At 43.6% G+C, this 21621-nt stretch overlaps 1 protein-coding gene and 1 long non-coding RNA gene across 3 annotated transcripts in view; one reads left to right on the forward strand and one right to left on the reverse strand.

The window, feature by feature from the left end:
* Window positions 1-1769, forward strand: part of NUDT3 (nudix hydrolase 3) — a 117395-nt gene extending 115626 nt beyond the window's left edge. The window contains exon 6 of one of the 2 annotated variants that reach the window (XM_082415077.1): window positions 6-582. In XM_082415077.1, coding sequence (XP_082271203.1) covers window positions 6-184 — 179 coding nt within the window. In that variant the 3' untranslated portion in view covers window positions 185-582. Of the gene's footprint in view, window positions 1-5 lie in introns of both variants that reach the window. The other variant, XM_082415078.1, reaches the window with a different exon arrangement.
* The window catches only part of LOC309638762, a 29704-nt gene continuing 8544 nt past the window's right edge, over window positions 462-21621 (reverse strand). The window contains exon 2 of the long non-coding RNA XR_014251263.1: window positions 462-1309. This is a non-coding gene — a long non-coding RNA (uncharacterized lncRNA). The remainder of the gene's footprint in view (window positions 1310-21621) is intronic.

Here is a 21621-nt window from a genome sequence, read left to right on the forward strand (position 1 = left end):
GACAGGAAGGAAGCGGGAATGGTTTAAAATAGAAGATGCCATAAAAGTGCTGCAGTATCACAAACCGGTGCAAGCATCGTATTTTGAAACGTTGAGGCAAGGCTACTCAGCCAACAATGGCACCCCGCTCGTGGCCACCACTTACTCAGTTTCTGCTCAGAGCTCGATGCCAGGCATCAGATGACTGAAGATTTCCTGTAGGAGAAATGGAAATTGGAAACTAGACTGAAGTGCAGGTCTTCCCTCTCACCCTTGCTCTTTCACCTCTCCTCACAGGCCTCCTCTTTCAAATAAGGCATGATGGGCAGCAGAGAAAGGGTTTATTGATAATGTTGCTGTTTGGTGTTAAGTGATGGGGCTTTTTCTTCTCTTTTTATTGAGGGGGTGGGGGGTGGGTGTGTAATTTGTCAGTACTTTTGTGCATGATCTGTCTCTCCCTTTTCACACCCCTACAATTCTCTAAAGAGGCAAACAGCCTTCCCTCTGCCTTGGATTCTGAAGTGTTCCTGTTTGTTTCATCCCAGCCCTGGCCAGATTTTTTTTTTTTATTAAAAGATACCGATGTGAGATGAAATCTTTCAACAGTTTGTCCTGTAATGTGCTGTTAAGTCCAGTAGGTTGGTCACTTTCACTGCAGGATACATTTATCTACACATTATATACTGGGCATATAATATGTAAATAAATGACTTTTAGAAGAGGGATTTAACTGTTTAATTTTTCAAAGTTTTGTTTTTTAAATTCAGGGTGTTTCTGAAGTGGAGAGCCTCACAATTAATTTACTTTGTTGTTTCTGATGCCAGTGGCTAGGTAAAGTTCCCTGTCCTCTCTCTTTTCCCCAGTCATCGACTGTAGTTATATAGGGTATGGGAAGAGTTTAGCTACCTTCATAGTGCTCCCAGGACTCATGGCCTTCTCTTCTCGAAGCTGTGTTTCCATGCCAAGAAAGAAACAGGAAGAAACCTATTTTCTTTTTTATTACCAAGCCAGGAGCAAATGGCCTCAGCTCAGATCTGGAGAAACAATGCTAGAAATTGAATTCCTCCCTACATGTTGACTATAGGGATTTGAACTGGATTCTTGGGATTACTATCTAAAAAACTGGAGCGTCGAGCACTGTTTCTATCCTGCTGGTTTGGAGTTTTTTCCGTAATGCTACTTACCGCCGACAAAAGGCCTCTCTCCCTGTGCATCCATGCCTTACACCGTGCTGAACTGGATATTGTCCTTGTGCTCTGAAGCATCCAGCTGTACTTGGCAAGTGCAGCTGTACAGTCCTGTCCCCGTTCTGGGTAACCATGTAACGTTCCTGAAAAGTACACAGGAGGAAAATTCAGATGTTTGCTTGTCTTTGTAATGTTATAGCACTTGTAATTGCACCATGGAGCATGCTCAGAAATATTAAATATGTCTCCCACTGGGATGTGAAAGGTCCATCGTCCGCTGAGAAGTGGTATGGGAGAATGCTTAATCATTTATTAGAACAGCAACATAATGCATTGGCTCCCTGCAAACTGTCTTGTTGGTTTTTGATACAGGTTTGATGCTGGCTTCATTTGCCAATTATGTTGTTTAGTCGAGAAGTATGCAGAAAAGGGTCTTGAGACCGGGGCTGGGGGTGGGGGGCACTGATCAATCCCTGGCTTGGGACAGGAGTTTGTTGCTATACTCTTAGTGGCATCTCCTTTGTCAAAACATAGCCAAGATGTGAAATTAAAATCGTAGTTCTCTTTATTTAAAAATTCTAATAAATACTCAAACTTTGAAAAGCTTTTGCTCTTCCCTCCCACTAAAAGAAATGTAGTATCTGGTAGGCCTGTGTCATTTAATGTTCAGTGTTTTAGGGGACATCAGTTGATGAACTTAAATTTTTGCTATCTATTCTCGGTTTGCATATTATCTCCCAGTCTTAAAACACAGAGCCAAAAAGCAGTGCCGGCAGTTTCCTTAGGATACCGCTCTACCTCTGGGAAAGGAATCCTGTCCCTAAGTAAGGGTCCCAGTGGATAGAAAGCACCATGGGATTTGAATCTAAATGCGAACTCACTGTTCATGTGTCCTACTTAAAAACGAACACACTGCTGCTTATTACCTGATTTAGAGCATTCTGAGGTTCTGTGCAAATAAATAAAGGGGACAATAAAATAAGTTCAGCTCAGCACTAAATGGAGTCCCCAAAACACAATCTTCGAAATAAATTCTACCTTTATGACATAGATTGAAAGAGCTTTGCAGGAAAGCGATTAGTACTCTTGAAATAGGAACTGCATTGTTAATAGTACTTTGTGCAGTTTTTAGCGATCTGAAGATGCTTTCACTGGGCTGGTATGATAATACACTACCCTGCAAAGTCCTGTTTGGATTGTTGTTGGCGTCTTTGGGTTAGGAAAGTGAACTGTGCCAAGAAGTATTTGTCAGTGACATGAATGGATCCCATTAATGCAGTTAACTGGCGAGGTTGTGCTGATGCTTCCTTAACTGACAAAAGGAGGCTTTGTCCAACACCAGAATTGTTGAAACTGGTGCAGTTATCTGTTGCACTGGGATTCTGGTGAGCAGGGGTTGGTGTTTTTCCCTCCCTGGCACCATAAACACCATGGCTATCTCCTGACGTGTAGTCACAGCCCTTTTGTGCTACATTACTTAAACGTATGGTTGCAGTAACCTTTCTATCTCCCCCGAAGAAAGCAAGGAAAAACAGAGAAAAGCTCAAAGTTTACCCTACTTGCAGAATATTTCGACAACACTGATTTGCCATTAATTCTGCAAGTACTCGCCTTATTCAGGCTTGGCAGAAACAGGTTCCTGTGTTCAGGGCAGATATAAAGTCTCTTTCTCACAGTGAACGGGCATGTCTTAGATTCTGGTTATTACCAGCGTGCCCATCAGAGTCCTCCATACTCAGGATGGAGAAAGATAGCAATGGCTTTTTTTTTTAATTAAAATTTGTTTTTGGTTTATAAATTGCAGCCCTTGGGGAAACAACAGTGAGATCATGCCATTTTTTTTGGACCAGGACTTTGTGTGAGTGAGTGAGTGTGTGTGTGTGTGTGTGTGTGTGTGTGTGTGTGTGTGTGTGTGTGTGTGTGTGTAAGAGAGAAAGAGGACTACCAGGAGTCAGCTGCTTTAGGTTTTCTGGTAGCCTCTCAGAACAGTGCAGCCCGTGAAAGAGGAGTCTTGTTTTTTCTCATGGTAAACATAACAGGATGGAAAAGTTACTGAATTGACTGTTTTATTTTTACAAGTGTCTGCTGCCCCATCTGCCCTGCGAGGAGAGGGTTCCCTCACTGCTGAGTCTGAGCTGAGGCCATCTGGAGGGATCAGAGAGTGTGGGAGTATCACCCCGCTAAGGCTGAGCAAGGCCTAGAAGGTGGCTTCGCTGCAGGATTTCCGCCCTCTGCATTGCGTTGCCAGTGCTGTGGAAAGCGAGGCACTGGAGGCCTTGCTTCCCGCAGCCTCTGGGGAGCAGAGTGGGTCACTGCCCTCTGAGAGTGTTTGCAGTTTTTTGTACACTCTTGCTACATAGTCAAGTTCCTTCATGGCAGAGAAATATTTTCTGTTTCAGTGTTAGGAGTCAGCCCATGTAAAGTCTCTTAGACTTGCTTAGAAGAAAAAAAAAGTCACCTTTTGTTTTTAGAATTCGAGGAGGAAGAAGTTCCCCATAGAACCACACTTCCTCCTTCTGCTTCCCCTTTCTCTTCTCCACGTACAGTGCTCATTGGGGGCTTCTTCTAAACCTCTTCAACAGAGGGGAGTAATCGGTCTTCTGATGGACATGGATGTGCGTTTCACACCTTGTACTTAACATGTTTGTCATTTCCGTCTAGTGCTGTGTTAATACCTTTGTTGATCTCCCCACCTGATCTTTTTTTAAAAACAGCTTAGCCTGAGCCATATTTTTTTTTTTCATTTACAAAAAGGATTTAATAACCACAATGTGATTTTTGTCACAACTGTATGATTTTTAATATTTCTGAAGTGTTCTCTAAGCCCATCCTAGTTGAGAGTGAATTTAGCATTAGAAGAAATACCTGGAGAAATCTCCACAATGGGATGAATTTTTGCTTAAAGAGAAATGAGAGTTTGATAATATAGCTCCATCCTGGTCCCACCTGCATTTCACATCCACATCTTTACAAAAAATAGGAGACATGCAGGATAGTCAACTCAAGCATTTCTAGGGAGAGGAGATTGTTTAATGGTGATTAAATAATGCAGATGGCTCTTTGAGTTCTTATTCTTGAAGACTCTAAAAGAAGTCAGACCTGAGGCTGTGCAGTTTATACTGCCCAGTTGGGGTGGCAGTCGTTTCTTCTGAGCACTGCTGGGATGGAACCTATTTCCCCAAGGCTCTGCAGCTGTCGACCTTAGTGGCGTCAGCCTTGCTCCATCAGGGCACCCCCCCCCCTCACTTGAGGTAGGTGGGAAAGCACCCCAGAGTCAGCCTCTGCACTCTGGGGTGAGCTTGCAACAGAGACCACACCATCCAGAAGAGCTGTGTATTCCACGTCACTTGACATGTCACCGAAAGCAGTAAGACATTTGAGATTATCAAGTAAATTGTGAATTGCTAAATACTGCAATCTATAGAATATACTACATCAGGTTGACTTGAGGTCATCACAGGCCCTGGGAACCTGCTTTTAGGCAGACTCTCCTTTGGAAGCCAGGAGCCTTCCACTCCTGTCTCTGAAAAGGCAGCTTCACACTTCGACAATGTTTTTGCATTAGCTTGATAACCTTTCAGGGATGGGTAAAGCCTAATCAAGACATTTAAAAAATGATACCTCTCACCTTCAGAGTAATCCAATAGTTTGTCCTCCTAATCCCCTTAAAAATTAATAAATAAAAAGAGAAATAAAGAATCCCATTTGGTGTTGATTCTAACAGACTCCTTGAGCTGAGGCTGGCAGTCACGCGATTTGATTTTGTGTGTCTGCTACATGAAGCTTTTGAAGTGAAAAGGGCATGTCTCACCCCTAAATCTTTGTTGATAGTGATGATCTGTGAGCCTGAGCTTGTCCTAGAAAATGAGACTGTCCACCTGGCAGGGGGAGCACAAAGGAAAGCCTCCTTAACTCAGAATTGAGCACAGCAGGAGGGCCTCTGTGGAAGAAGGAAGTGCTTTTGGCTGAAAAAGCAAGATTAATATCTAGAAGGTGGTGAGTCATTGCTTCTGTTCCTCCAGCAATTAGGTTGTTTAATTAAATAGGTTTCCTTCAGTTTACATTCCCAGTTCTTAACCCCAAACAGGGGCCACTAGAACAGCAAAAAAAAGGCATTTAACCCCCTGGAGATAGGCTTTAAAAGATACAAAAGCAGCAGCCTTGTCATTTTCCAGGTTCATCACCATTTTGATGTGCTGCCTGTCCTTCCACCCCCACTGCAGCCAGGCCAGATGTGAAGATTCTATTAATATTTGAGTTGGGGAACATAAATTCTGGTTCTGGAACAATTACCTACTAAATTGCTCACCATCTGTCGACATTATCCGTGGGATGCGCCTTTCAGGGAACATTTCAACAATACAGTAAAATCACTCTTCTGGGCTTGAGGCCCCAATCAGGCATTAAGATCAAAATCTTAAGTCTTTGGAACTTCTCAGGAAGAAAGCAAGATACCCATTCCCGATGCTGTGCCTTGAGACTGGACTCCCCTGTCTGTAGAGTGGGGTGGAGTGGGTCACCTTCAGGAAGTCATTTCTCCATTGAGGTTGACTGCAAGTCCTTACAGGAAGTAATACTGATATGAGCCTGCGCACCGCAGACACAAACCTGCCCTTTTGCCTCCTCCCACGTGACTGAGAGCATTTTTTGCTCAGAATCCAAAGGGATTCTCTCCTCCAAAATCCAGTTTGCTTCAGGTGTTTGGTTTCGCCTCTGAGAACGTCACCCTTTCACTCACCCGTTCATGGACGTAGATGTGCTGCTCAGGGCACAGATTCACGAGGGAGTCTAGGGCCCAGCAGTTGCATAGTGTTGCATTTTGTAGTTAGAAAAACAGTTGGTCCACTCTATTATAAAAGAGACACAGTGTGGGGGTGCAGTTTTATAAATGTCAGGTCTGTTTTTATTGTCTCATGGTCTGAAAACATTCAAACTGATTTATAATTGAAGAAAAAGTTGGTGGTTAAAATAAGTAAAATGTCAGTTAGTGCATCTATCTTAAAGATAACTACCAGTGTATACCATGTGTTTAAGGAAGTAGGAGCATTTGAGGATGTTGTAAAAGTAAAGCAGGTATCTCTGGCCTACCCAAGTGTTTCAGAGGGAGGACGTGGAAGCCCATTAGTAGCATCTTTATACTTGACTTTGTATAAAGAGTCCAGTCTTTATTTCAAGGACCTTTTTCCCATCCTACCCAATCACCTTGGTAGGGGATGGGCTCTAAGGAAGAAGCAGTGAGGCCCCAGCTCTATTTGCTGAGCTACAGGGTATGATCTCCAAACAGCATAAGGCGTATTTGAGGGGTTTCCTAACTCTGCTCACCTCCACTCCACTCATTTACCATCAGCACCAGAAGGGTTAAACTCCCTGGGACCATTCCAGTTCTGAAACAGATGAACTAGAGGTGCTTCCGAACCCTGTCTTCGCAAGTGTATCACGCAGGTGCAGTCTCCCTTTGGCCAAGTTCAACAGGCGTTTCCAGGGAACCCTTTGGATGGAGGTAAAGTAGCCAAGATGTATTGAGTTTAACTTTTTCTGAAGGACAAAGTCTTTGTCCCTCTCCCCTCATGTTTTAGCTGAGGCCTAAATGACCAAGTCTCCAGAACTGAGACAGAGAGCCAGGGGCCCCTGTACCCAGGGACCAGTCCCCTGGGGATCTCACAGACTCAAACCAGACTATTCTGATTCCACCGGAACTCCGCTGCTGTCCCCTTCCATCAGGACCACCCAGAAAAGCAAACAACTTAGCCTTTCCACCCCTAGGTCACCTGGTTCCTTGGTGACCATTCTGCAGAGTGAGAATGGATCACCTGTTTAGGCAGTGTGCTGTGGAAAGGGTAGAAAGTGGAGTGGCCAATGGGCTGAGTACTCATCCTTGGAGAGGGTAGCAGAATAACCCCAGATGAGCTCAACAAAACCCCAGGGAATCCAAGGAAAGGCGCTCGTGTGGGAGGAGGGGTTGGTTATGGTCTCTTAACCTCTTGGGACCTTCCACAACTGGGGTTTGGAATAACGTCGCCCTTACCCCTATCCAAATGTGCTCCAGGACGTAGGAGCTCCTGACCCAGGGGTGCATGGTCTTGTTTTCCATTTTTTCGTTTGCAAAACAACCTTGCTTGGTATTGTATGGAAAAGTGAGTTTTCCTCCCTGCCCACTTGGAGCCGCCTGCCCAGGCCTGGCTTCTTCCCCAGTCTCTCAGTGCTCTTAGGAGCTGAGGGGAGCAGAATGGGTCCAGAGGAAGTGGAAGGAAACTGAGTTTGTTCTTAGGCTTCCTTCATACCTCTCTTTCCCGTGGGGGCAGGCGGGTTGTGGAGGAGGGCTGAAAACAAAGTCCAGGTTTGGGTCTGAGACAGGTGCACAGCAGATGCAAGTCCCCCTTTCCCCCCTTTAATAGCCAGCCAGCCATGTGTAACCATCCCCTTACTAAAGCATCCCCTCATGTGCGCCGGCAGCAGAGGACAGCAAAGCCCTCCCCCATAGTCTAGCTGGAGCTCTGGTACTATCCCTAAAATCCCACCACCCCTATATCCGACTCCTTTTTATAAAAACAAATGCTTAAACCTGTGAGTGTGCTGTTCCTTTCTATGTGTTAATCAGTTTCTTTCCACTTGAACTGTGTGGGAGGGAAGGGCATTGGAACTGTAGGTTGTAATATTGTGCCAACCAATAAAAACCAGTATTTCACACACATCCCTGCTTAGTGTCTGGTTTCTTTCTAAAAGTTTTCCTCGAGTCCTTCTCATCAGTCTTCTTTTGATTTTACCACCACCCTCTGCTGGACTCTTGAGAGTTGCCCCAGAGGTCAGAGGTGGCCGCATGGAAGATTTGCTGTTCAGAGAATTCAAGTAAGGAATGAAGTGAAGCCCAGGCAGGTAGTGAGAGTCAGTGCCAGGGAGCCCCCCGCAGACACCCAGTGCTTCACTAGGAGCCCAGAGGGGCGTGAGGGGACAGAGGTGAGCCACATCCAGGACAACAAGGGAGCACAACAAGGGGTGCTGTCCTGTGTGGAAGCAGAAGTTGGGCATGGTGGAGTCAGGAAGGGCTGGAGCGGCGTTTTGAAGATGCATGCTGGTAGGACTTGCAGGCAGAGAACAGGCAGGGCGTCGCCAGGGCGAGAGCAACATCAAGTGAGCTGTGCCCCTCCGGCCGAAGACAGATGACAAGCATTATGGGCTGAAAAATAAAGCATGATGAGGCCAATTTAGGGAAAGCCCCAAAAGCCAGGCCAAGGAGCTTGGCTGCATACATGTGAAGTGCTCTTGAGCAGGGCAGTCATGTAGAACCAGCCATGTTTGAAGAGGAGGCAGGAGAGGTTGGAAAGGAGCCACCTGGAAACTTGTGATGCCAGGCCTTACGGACTCAAGGAGTGGACCTGGGGATGGAGAGAGGGCTGGAGAAGAAAGAAAAAAGAGTGTATCACAATCAGATAAACACGTTCATCCACTGAGGGCCCCTGGCCTCTCTGGGACTCTGGTGGCATCACCACTTCATTCAGCCCCAGGGCAAATTCCCAATCAACTGGTCAGAGCACCCTTTCCTCCTAAAATTCTGATTCTGCAGGCCTCCTTTATCCCATGATGATCACCGTCCCTTCCTTTATCAAAGGATTCTTTTGCCAGATTTAGCGTGTGTAATGAGGCTGTGAGCTTATGAACGCCGATGCAAGTGATACATGCAGGAAACCACCAAATGGCCACCTCTAATTGGGATCTGGGGTTCCGGAAACTCTTCACTCGCCCACATCAGATCATGATGGGCCATTCTAAAGGTGACCCATCCCCATCACATTCACTACATGTTGATTGTTCTTCATTCTCAGGGTAAATGCAAACTTTGGGATTACCTTGCTGCAGCCCAGTCTCCTAATAGTCTGCAGAACTTGTGGCAGGAGGGAGGGCGAATGGGAGAGAAATCTCAAAAGGCCCCAAAACTTTGAGCATGAGTGACCAGAGGAAATCAGTCCAAAGAACACGAATGCCACTCTGACATTGCTGAAACCAGCACCGGGGACAGTGCTGCGACATGCATTGCACTTCCTACGCCCTTTGTTATTCTGAGGTGGCAGCTTTGACCAACTCAAGCCAGATTGAGTTGGCAGAATTCCTGCCCAAACCCCAGTCAGGCTGGCTCCCATCCTCTCTGGAGACCTGATAACCGTCGTGCTGAAGAAACCCTGTTATTATAAACCATGGACTTGTTTGCTTTGTGGTTGCAGACACATTCGAGGTGTGAAAGGTTTCTTTTATCTCCTTGGTCTTGTGACACCCAGCTAACATCTCAGCATCTGCGATGCAGCCATGAGGCTCCATGTTCTATGACCTGAATTCCAGCAATGTGCTCAACCCAGGACATGCAGTCCTCACAGAGGCACCTGCTTGGGTGACAGATGGCATGCAGTGGAAGATAAGACAGCCTGGGTAGGTAAGCCATTGGGGGTGGGGTGAGAGGGGCCGATGGAGAGAGCTTGGGCAGGGGGACCATGGAAGGGTGGAATGAGTAAGGGATTCAGAAAAGGGAGGGAGGATAGGGCAGGCTGCCTGCTATAATAGAAGGTGTGAGCATTGGAATTAGACCAGGGTTCAGGTCTCCGCTCAGCCATTGACAAGCTCTGTGATCTTGGGCAAGTTACCATCTGTGTTCCTTCCTATTCATTGGGGGAGAAGTCTACTTTGTGGGGTCATCATGAGCGTTAAATAAGTGAAGGAGTGTATGTGATGCCAGAGTTGGTGTGTGATCATTAAATAGTGGCTGTGAGTGAACACCTGTTTGGGAAATGCCAAGGACTGTGCTGAGTTCACTAAATAAGTCACAACAGACACAATCACAATGCAAAGTGACAAATGCAATAAAAAGAAGGCAGAGAGAGTGACTAACTCCATCCCAGTGGAGCCACCATCTGAGAGGATTCATGAAGGGTGACGGAATTCTCAACCAAGGGGACAGCATGTGCAAGGGCGCTGTGCTCGGGTAACAGCGAGTTTGTAGGGGCTGGAACGTGATAGCCGTGATGGGGAGGGAGGAGGGAGAGCCAGGAGGTGCCACGGGAAAGGTCAGCTGGGGTCAGGTGGCTTGGCTGGCTGTTTGAACTTTACTCCGCATGACTGGGAAGCCAACAAAGGTTTTAAAACAGCAGTGACTACATCAGGTTGGGCATTTGGGGAAGATGATACTACTCTCTACTGAGCGCTCTTGGGTTGTTGTTCCAGGCCTTTATGCCAGGAGGTGTGTTCACTGCTTTACAATTTCATCTTTGCCATCCTTGTGACACATAGGACCTTTGGTCATCACCTTCGTGATGGTAAAGGAAATGGCAGCCTAGGGAAGCAAACTACTTTTTAAAAGAATTGGAGAAACTAATTCTAAAAATCACAAGGTAGAGTGCCAAGGATGTCTAAGACAGTTTTGAAAAACTACAAGGAAAAACACAGGACTACAGGGAAGTCCTGTGTTCTATCAGTATCAAGACTTTAAAGATAAAGTAACTGAAGCAATGTGATAAATGGGAATAGCTAGATAGAGAAGTGAATTAGGAAACTGAATAGAACAGGGGACCAAGAAACAGACCTATGCGTATGTGGGAATATGGTAAGAGCCAGAGGAGACATGCACCCGAGTGGGGAAAGGATTGGTCCTTCAGTAAATGGTGTTGGAACAATTGGCTAGACAAATGGAAAAAAATAAATTTAGATCCCTACCTCACACCATACAATGAAAATAAACTCACAAATGTGTAAAATGAGTCATAAAGCTTTTAGAAGAAAATACAGAAGTTAAGTAATACATCCAAGGTCACACAGGTAATAAATGGAAGAACTGTAGTCAAACCCAAGGGGTCTGACTCCAGAACCTGCCTTCTCACCCACTTAGTAGTATTCTCTCCTGGTCACTTTAGAGTGTAAGATGGACCAGAGCAAGCAGAAACTGAAGTCAGGGAGGGAGGTGGTGAATGAATTTGCATCTGGTCCCCAAACACCTGACATGAAGGGTTGCTGAAGAGGCAGAGGGAGAGACTTCCCCATGTAATCACCATCACTCAGCCAACAGGTTGGGCACTGATGATGTGCCAGCACACTGCCAGGTGTCTGTGAGAGAGGTCATCAGGAACTCCACGAATATGTATTGAGAGTGTATGGGTAGCCATGACAATTAAGTAGGTGTGAAGAGGATAAAAATAAGCGAACAGTGGTTCCCTTATAAGGGAATCATTACGTGGTAGGCCTGGAAGGATTTTAGGGATCATCTAATCCTCTCATTTTACAGATTGGGAAATAGGCACAGTGAGAAGGGATTTTTCACCAGTATTCGAGTTTGGAACCCTGAGCAAAGAATACATATCTCTGGCCATGCTGTAAATAGCCAGCTCTTCTGGCTCTGTGGACATGAAAGTATATTTTTTAATGGTTATCCCATTCTTGGCCACCAAACTCTATCTAAGCCGGTGCCAAGTCTAAACCCACGTCCATCACTTCATCACTCACTCACTCACCATTATTTACTTGGTATTTCTTGTCCCCATCTCCTCCCCCTGCAGCCCCCCTACAGAATCCCAATCCTGAATTCACCCCTCCTATACAAGAGCTGAGCCTGCCCAGAGAAAACCATGTCCCGTGGGGTCACTATGGGTTTATGTGTCCCCTCTAGTGGGCCTCCAGTGCCGCCCATCAATGGCTAGTGACTGGCACACTGACAAATCCAAAGGCCACTTATCTTCTCCCTGACTTCACTGACCCCTCCCTGCCACCTGCCCCCCCCCCCCAACCCAGTGTCCTGGCTACACTTCTGGTTCTCCTCCTACCCATAACTTTCAGAGTAAAGTTCTAATGCCCTAGAGTAGTACCCAATATCTTTTGTGATTTGGCTCCTGCCCACCTCTGCAGACTCATTTCTTGCCACCCACCTTGCCCTTCTTTTCCCCTGGCCTCTTAGAACATTTTGCAGTTCTTCAAAGGTACCATGTACCATTGCACTGCTTCACAATTCACATGTGCTGTGCTATTCTTTGGGAAAGATGTCCAAGATCCTCTTCCCTAGGAGGAGCTGAGTGACTCCTGTGCATGCCCCCTTTCTGAAGGCAGGGAGAATATCTCTGTTCTTTGCATCCAGCTGAGTGGTTCAGAGCAGGTACCTAGGAAATGCAGGTTGGAGGAAGCAAAGAGCCATGGCATTTGGGGATGTCCACAGCACAAAGAATGTCTGCCTAGTGTCACTCTGTTCTCTCAACAACACACACACACACACACCCTTCACTTTCCCCCAGACCTGGAAGCAAATGTAGAACTACCCTCAGGGATGGGGAGAGAGAAGTTTGGAACAGGTGGAGGTGGGGGTAGTTAAGGGTGATATTCAACCAGCGTGGTGCCCACCAACAAATCAGAACAAACACCCTATTGAAGCCTGTCCTCTGAGACCCCTTCCCCAGCTTCCTCTTCTTGCCTTGAACTTGGGAGTTAGAGGGAAAGCGGGGAGGAAACCCGCAGTTCCTGCTACTCCCCTTATCTCTCAGCCCAGGATCCTGTGAACTTTCCCAGTTGGAGGGCAGGAGCTAAATGGAAGGCTGGTCACTTTCAGCACAGCCTGTGTCTGAGACAGGCAAGGAAAGCCAAGTTAGGATTGAGACTGGAGAAGGGAGGGGTGGTTATGGGGATTTGCAGTTTGGGGGGTGGAGTCGAGGGGAATTTGTTTTACTTGGAAGGAACTTGATCTGAGGAAATTGAGTGGACCGATTATAACAGCTAATATTTGACTGTGCTTTCCAGTTTACCAAGTACTCTCCCATCAGTTCAGACAATTCCTTGAACACTTACTGCCTGTACAAGGCTAAGGGCTAAGGGCCAGGACACTGACCTTCACATCTACCCTGAGAGGCAGGTACTTTGATCCCCAGCTCACTGTCGATGGAGCTGGAGCCTGGAGGAGACTAAAGGACAAGGGAAAGTAGATTGGGTGTGGGTAAGATTTAGAAGGTGAAGGAAAGCTGCGGGGAAGCAAATACCTTGAAGTCAGGCCTCTGGTGCTGTCAGGGGCTGGCCAGTAGGGACCCCAAAGTGGAGGGAGCCCCAAACCTCCACTCCTCAGGCTGCCAGTGATGTCACAATGGCAGGTGCGGGAACTGTGGGGTCCCTCTCCGCCTCAACCCCACTGATCTTTATCCTGGAATGGGGTGAGGGCCGGCTTCACTAGGCAGTGTCTCAGAAGCTCGTTTTCCACTCCTTCCAGAGCAGCCCTCTGCTCCGCCCTCCGTAAAGAGGCCAATGGGCTTCTGGAAGGTGCGGAAGAACAGCGGAAGTAAAGGTATGGAGGTGGGAAGATGGGATGTATGCAGAAAACCAGGTAACTACACAGAAATAAGTGAGCCAATGTAAGAAAGAGCCAGGGGACTTCCCTCGTGGCGCAGTGGTTGAGAATCTGCCTGCCAATGCAGGGGACACGGGTTCGGGCCCTGGTGTGGGAAGATCCCACATGCCGCGGAGCAACTGGGCCCGTGAGCCACAACTGCTGAGCCTGCGCGTCTGGAGCCTGTGCTCCGCAACAAGAGAGGCCGCGATAATGAGAGGAATGAGAGGCCCGCGCACCGCGATGAAGAGTGGCCCCCGCTTGCCGCAACTGGAGAAAGCCCTCGCACAGAAACGAAGACCCAACGCAGCCAAAAATAAATAAGTAAATAATTAAAAAATAAAAATAAAGGAATTCCTTTAAAAAAAAAAAGAAAGAGCCAGGAAGAAAATACCCTCTGAAAGTGAGATTATGAGTAATTTAATTTTCTTCTTTGTGACTTTGTATATTTTCCAACTCTTGGTAGTAATTTGTTTTTGCAATCAAAAACAATCAGATTGTTTTGTAATCCCTTACGTTTATGGAGCATGTTATTATTTACCTAATGCTTAAGCCCATAATTTTTTTTTTTTTTTTTTTTTTTTGGCCATGCCACGCGCAGCTTGCGGGATCTTAGTTCCCCGAACAGGAATTGAGCCCAGCCCTTGGCAGTGAAAGCACGGAGTCCTAAGCACTGGATCTCCAGGGAATCCCCCATAAATGTAATTTCTTTCAATCAACAATAATCTTATTTATGAGGTGGGCATTATTAGTTACATTTTGGAGTCAAGGACTCAGGTTCCAAGGTGTTGAGTGACTTAGTTGAAGCCACAAGAATAGCCAGTAGTGGGGTCAGGGCACTTTGGACCAGCCTGGCAAGGTTGAGCCTGGGCAATGTGATGGTGGCCAACAAGATTCTGCTATAGTTTTGGTTCCTTTTTCTTTGTATGTCTCCCCCTTCCCAATCCCTGGGCATTGGCCCATTGACTCACCTGTCATTAACTCCATTAACTCATTTATAAAATAAATATGCATTGATCCATATTTATTGAGTCATTCTTTACTCATCATATTTTTTAAAACTGTATTGAGGGGCTCCCCTGGTGGTGCAGTGGTTAAGCATCTGCCTGCCAATGCAGGGGACACAGGTTTGAGCCCTGGTCCAGGAAAATCTCACATGCCGCAGAGCAACTAAGCCCGTGCACCACAACTACTGAGCCTGTGCTCTAGAGTCTGTGAGCCACAACTACTGAGCCCGCGTGCCACAGCTACTGAAGCCCACGCGCCTAGAGCCTGTGGTCTGCAACAAGAGAAGCCACTGCAACGAGAAGCCTGCACACCGCAACGAAGAGTAGCCCCCGGCTCACCGCAACTAGAGAAAGCCCGCATGCAGCAACGAAGACCCAATTCAGCCAAAAATAAATTAATAAAAATAAATTAATTAATTTTTAAAAACTGTATTGAGCTACAATTAACATAAGCTGCACACATTTAAAGTGTACAATTTAATACATCTTGACATATGTTTTCAAATGAAACTATCATAACCAGGGTAATAGACCTATCCCTCACCCCCAAAAGTTCCTTTGTGCCTCTTTGTGTCCCCTCTCACCTGACCCTCACACATCCTTCTTCAAGTAAACACTAATCTGCTTTCTGTCACTATAGTTTAGTCTGCATTTTCTAGAGTTTCATATAATAGAATCATACATTAGAATTTGTATATATTGCAAGGTATGGATTCAAGGTGATAATTTTTGCATATAGATAACCAGTTGTTCCAGTACCATTTCCTAAAAAGGCTACCCTATTCTTAGTTTCCTGTGTTTTTGGTTTTGGTTTTGGTTTTTTGTTTTCTTTTGTTTTTGGCCACGCCATGTGGCATGTGGGATCTTAGTTCCCCAACCAGGGATCGAAACCATGTTCCCTGCACTGGGAGCACGGATTCTTTTTTTTTTTTTATCATGAAAATGTCATTTAATGCAAGTTTCTATCACTATATACCTCCCATGCTTGATTTCCTAATAGTGTATTTTTGTTTGTTTTTTGAATGTTTGAAGGTGTCTTTATCTTCATTCTTTTTTTTATCATGAAAATGTCATTTACTGCAAGTTTCTATCAATATGTACCTCCCATGCTTGATTTCCTAATAGTGTATTTTTGTTTGTTTCTTGAATGTTTGAAGGTGTCTTTATCTTCTTTTTTGTTTTTAACATCTTTATTGGAGTATAATTGCTTTACAATGGTGTGTTAGTTTCTGCTTTATAACAAAGTGAATCAGCTATACATATACATATGTTCCCATATCTCTTCCCTCTTGCGTCTCCCTCCCTCCCCCCTCCCTATCCCACCCCTCTAGGTGGTCACAAACCACCGAGCTGATCTCCCTGTGCTATGCGGCTGCTTCCCACTAGCTATCGGTTTTACATTTGGTAGTGTATATATGTCCATGCCACTCTCTCACTTTGTCCCAGCTTACCCTTCCCACTCCCTGTGTCTTCAAGTCCATTCTCTACGTCTACATCTTTATTCCTGTCCTGCCCCTAGGTTCTTCAGAACATTTTTTTTTTTTTACATTCCATATATATGTGTTAGCATATGGTATTTGTTTTTCTCTTTCTGACTTACTTCACTCTTCACTCTAGGTCCATCCACCTCACTACAAATAACTCAATTTCGTTTCTTTTATGGCTTAGTAACATTCCATTGTATATATGTGCCACATCTTCTTTATCCATTCATCTGTCAATGGACACTTAGGTTGCTTCCATGTCCTGGCTATTGTAAATAGAGCTGCAATGAACATTGTGGTACATGACCTTTTTGAATTATGGTTTTCACAGGGTATACGCCCAGTAGTGGGATTGCTGGGTCGTATGGTAGTTCTATTTTTAGTTTTATAAGGAACCTCCATACTGTTCCCCATAGTCGCTGTATCAATTTACATTCCCACCAACAGTGCAAGAGGGTTCCCCTTTCTCCACACCCTCTCCAGAATTTATTGTTTGCAGATTTTTTGATGATGGCCATTCTGACTGGTGGGAGGTGATACCTCATCGTAGTTTTGATTTGCATTTCTCTAATGATTAGTGATGTTGAGCATTCTTTCTTTTGTTTGTTGGCAATCTGTATATCTTCTTTAGAGAAATATCTATTTGGGTCTTCTGCCCATTTTTGGATTGGGTTGTTTGTTTTTTTGATATTGAGCTGCATGAGCTGCTTGTAAATTTTGGAGATTAATCCTTTGTCAGTTGCTTCATTTGCAAATATTTTCTCCCATTCTGGGCGTTGTCTTTTCATCTTGTTTATGTTTTCCTTTGCTGTGCAAAAGATTTTAAGTTTCATTAGGTCCCCTTTGTTTATTTTTGTTTTTATTTCCATTTCTCTAGGAGGTGGGTCAGAAAGGATCTTGCTGTGATTTATGTCTTAGAATGTTCTGCCTATGTTTTCCGCCAAGCGTTTTATAGTGTGTGGCCTTACATTTAGGTCTTTAATCCATTTTGAGTTTACTTTTGTGTATGGTGTTAGGGAGTGTTCTAATTTCATACTTTTACATGTACCTGTCCAGTTTTCCCAGCACCACTTATTGAAGGGGCTGTCTTTTCTCCACTGTATATTCTTGCCTCCTTTATCAAAAATAAGGTGACCATATGTGTGTGGGTTTATCTGGGCTTTCTATCCTGTTCCATTGATCTATATTTCTGTTTTTGTGCCAGTACCATACTGTCTCGATTACTGTAGCTTTGTGGTATAGTCTGAAGTCCGGGAGCCTGATTCCTCCAGCTCCGTTTTTCTTTCTCAAGATTGCTTTGGCTATTCGGGGTCTTTTGTGTTTCCATACAAACTGTGAAATTCTTTGTTCTAGATCTGTGAAAAATGCCAGTGGTAGTTTGATAGGGATTGCATTGAATCTGTAGATTGCTTTGGGTAGTATAGTCATTTTCACAATGTTGTTTCTTCCAATCCAGGAACATGGTATATCTTTCCATCTGTTTGTATCATCTTTCATTTCTTTCATCAGTGTCTTATAGTTTTCTGCATACAGGTCTTTTGTCTCCTTAGGTAGGTTTATTCCTAGGTATTTATTCTTTTTGTTGCAATGGTAAATGGGAGTGTTTCCTTAATTTCTCTTTCAGATTTTTCATCATTAATGTATAGGAATCCAAGAGATTTCTGTGCATTAATTTTGTATTCTGCTACTTTACCAAATTCATTGATTAGCTCTAGTAGTTTTCTGGTAGCATCTTTAGGATTCTCTATGTATAGTGTCATGTCATGTGCAAACAGTGACAGCTTTACTTCTTCTTTTCTGATTTGGATTCTTTTTATTTCTTTTTCTTCTCTGAATGCTGTGGCTAAAACTTCCAAAAGTATGTTGAATAATGGTGGTGAGAGTGGACAACCTTGTCTTGTTCCTGATCTTAGAGGTAATGGTTTCAGTTTTTCGCCATTGGGAACGATGTTGACTGTGGGTTTGTCATATATGGCCTTTATTATGTTGAGGTAAGTTCCCTCTATGCCTACTTTCTGGAGGGTTTTTATCATAAATGGGTGTTGAATTTTGTCGAAAGCTTTTTCTGAATCTATTGAGATGATCATGTGGTTTTTCTCCTTCAATTTGTTAATATGGTGTATCATTGATTGATTTGCATATATTGAAGAATCCTTGCGTTCCTGGGATAAATCCCACTTGATCATGGTGTATGATCCTTTTAATGTGCTGTTGGATTCTGTTTGCTAGTATTTTGTTGAGGATTTTTGCATGTATGTTTACCAGTGATATTGGCCTGTAGTTTTCTTTCTTTGTGACATCTTTGTCTGGTTTTGGTATCAGGGTGATGGTGGCCTCGTAGAATGAGTTGGGGAGTGTTCCTCCCTCTGCTATATTTTGGAAGAGTTTGAGAAGGATAGGTGTTAGCTCTTCTCTAAATGTTTGATAGAATTCACCTGTGAAGCCATCTGGTCCTGGGCTTTTGTTTGTTGGAAGATTTTTAATCAGTTTCAATTTCAGTGCTTGTGATTGGTCTGTTTATATTTTCTATTTCTTCCTGGTTCAGTCTGGGAAGGTTGTGCTTTTCTAAGAATTTGTCCATTTCTTCCAGGTTGTCCATTTTATTGGCATATAGTTTCTTGTAGTAATCTCTCATGATCCTGTGTATTTCTGCAGTATCAGTTATTACTTCTCCTTTTTCATTTCTAATTCTATTGATTTGAGTCTTCTCCCTGTTTTTCTTGATGAGTCTGGCTAATGGTTTATCAATTTTGTTTATCTTCTCAAAGAACCAGCTTTTAGTTTTATTGATCTTTGCTATTGTTTCCTTCATTTCTTTTTCATTTATTTCTGATCTGATCTTTATGATTTCTTTCCTTCTGCTAACTTTGGGGTTTTTTTGTTCTTCTTTCTCTAATTGCTTTAGGTGTAAGGTTAGATTATTTATTTGAGATGTTTCTTGTTTCTTGAGGTAGGATTGTATTGCTATAAATTTCCCTCTTAGAACTGCTTTTGCTGCATCTCATAGGTTTTGGGTCATCGTGTTTTCATTGTCATTTGTTTCTAGGTATTTTTTGATTTCCTCTTTGATTTCTTCAGTGATCTCTTGGTTATTTAGTAGTGTATTGTTTAGCCTCCATGTGTTTGAATTTTTTACAGATTTTTTTCCTGTAATTGATATCTAGTCTCATAGCGTTGTGGTCGGAAAAGATACTTGATATGATTTCAGTTTTCTTAAGTTTACCAAGGCTTGATTTGTGACCCAAGGTATGATCTATCCTGGAGAATGTTCCATGAGCACTTGAGAAGAAAGTGTATTCTGTTGTTTTTGGATGGAATGTCCTATAAATATCAATTAAGTCCATCTTGTTTAATGTGTCATTTAAAGCTTGTGTTTCCTTATTTATTTTTATTTTGAATGATCTGTCCATTGGTGAAAGTGGGGTGTTAAAGTTCCCTACTATGATTGTGTTACTGTCAATTTCCCCTTTTCTGGCTGTTAGTTAGCATTTGCCTTATGTATTGAGGTGCTCCTATGTTGGGTGCATAAATATTTACAGTTGTTATGTCTTCTTCTTGGATTAATCCCTTGATCATTATGTAGTGTCCTTCTTTGTCTCTTGTAATAGTATTTATTTTAAAGTCTATCTTGTCTGATATGAGAATTGCTACTCCAGTTTTCTTTTGATTTCCATTTGCATGGAATATCTTTTTCCATCCCCTCACTTTCAGTCTGTGTGTGTCCCTAGGTCTGAAGTGGGTCTCTTGTAGACAGCATATATACGGATCTTGTTTTTGTATCCATTCAGCCAGTCTATGTCTTTTGGTTGGAGCATTTAATCCATTTACATTTAAGGTAGTTATCAATATGTATGTTCCTATTACCATTTTCTTAATTGTTTTGGGTTTGTTATTGTAGGTCTTTTCCTTCTCTTGTGTTTCCTGCCTAGAGAATTTCCTTTAGCACTTGTTGTAAAGCTGATTTGGTGGTGCTGAATTCCTTAGCTTTTGCTTGTCTGTAAAGTTTTTAATTTCTCTGTCAAATCTGAATGAGATCCTTGCTGGGTAGAGTAATCTTGGTTGTAGTTTTTTCCCTTTCATCACTTTAAATATGTCCTGCCACACCCTTCTGGCTTGCAGAGTTTCTGCTGAAGGATCAGCTGTTAGCCTTATAGGGATTCCCTTGTATGTTATTTGTTGTTTTTCCCTTGCTGCTTTTAATATCTTTTCTTTGTATTTAATTTTTGATAGTTTGATTAATATGTGTCTTGGCGTGTTTCTTCTTGGATTTATCCTGTATGGGACTCTCTGCGCTTCCTGGACTTGATTATTTCCTTTCCCATATTAGGGAAGTTTTCAACTGTAATCTCTTCAAATATTTTCTCAGTCCCTTTCTTTTTCTCTTCTTCTTCTGGGACCCCTATAATTCAAATGTTGGTGCGTTTAATGTTGTTCCAGAGGTCTCTGAGACTGTCCTCAATTCTTTTCATTCTTTTTTATTTATTCTGCTCTTTGGCAGTTATTTCTACTATTTTCTCTTCCAGGTCACTTATCTGTTCTTCTGCCTCAGTTATTCTGCTATTGATTCCTTCTAGAGAATTTTTAATTTCATTTATTGTGTTGTTCATCATTGTTTGTTTGCTCTTTAGTTCTTCTAGGTCCTTGTTAAACATTTCTTGTATTTTCTCCATTCTATTTCCAAGATTTTGGATCATCTTTACTATCATTACTCTGAATTCTTTTTCAGGTAGACTGCCTATTTCCTCTTCATTTGTTTGGTCTGGTGTGTTTTTACCTTGCTCCTTCATCTGCTGTGTGTTTCTCTGTCTTCTCATTTTGCTTAACTTACTGTGTTTGGGGTCTCCTTTTCGCAGGCTTCAGGTTCGTAGTTCCCTTTATTTTTGGTGTCTGCCCCTAGTGGCTACGGTTGGTTCAGTGGGCTGCGTAGGCTTCCTGGTGGAGGGGACTGATGTGTGTTCTGGTGGATGAGGCTGGATCTTGTCTTTCTGGTGGGCAGGACCACGTCCAGTAGTGTGTTTTGGTGTGTTTGTGACCTTATTATGATTTTAGACAGCCTCTCTGCTAATGTGTGGGGTTGTGTTCCTGTCTTGCTGGTTGTTTGGCATAGGGTCTCCAGCAGTGTAGCTTGCTGGTCGTTGAGTGGAGCTGGGTCTTAGTGTTGAGATGGAGATCTCTGGGAGAGCTTTTGCCATTTTATGATCGGCTTTTGCCGATATTACGTGGAGCTGGCAGGTCTCTGGTGGACCAATGTCCTGAACTCTGGGAGCACGGATTCTTAACCACTGTGCCACCAGGGAAGCCCTCAGCTGTGTTTTTATCATGAAAGGATATTGAATTTTTGTCAGATGCTTTTCTGCATCTATTGAGTTGATTATGTGGTTGTTTTCCTTTGTCCTATTAATGGGCTGTATGACATTGATTTTCCTATAGTTGAAACACCCCTTCCACTCCTAGGGTAAATCCCATTTGGTCATCGTGTATAATCCTTTTCAGTGTGCTATTGGATTTGGTCTGCTAGTATATTATTGAAGATTTTTGTCTATATTTATAAGGAATATTGATCTATAGTTTTCTTATGGAATCTTTCTCTGGCTTTGGTATCAGGATAATGTTGGCCTCAAGGAATGTGT

Source organism: Balaenoptera physalus (genome assembly GCF_965194825.1).
Source record: "Balaenoptera physalus genome assembly, chromosome: 11".
Taxonomy (NCBI): Eukaryota; Metazoa; Chordata; class Mammalia; order Artiodactyla; family Balaenopteridae; genus Balaenoptera; species Balaenoptera physalus.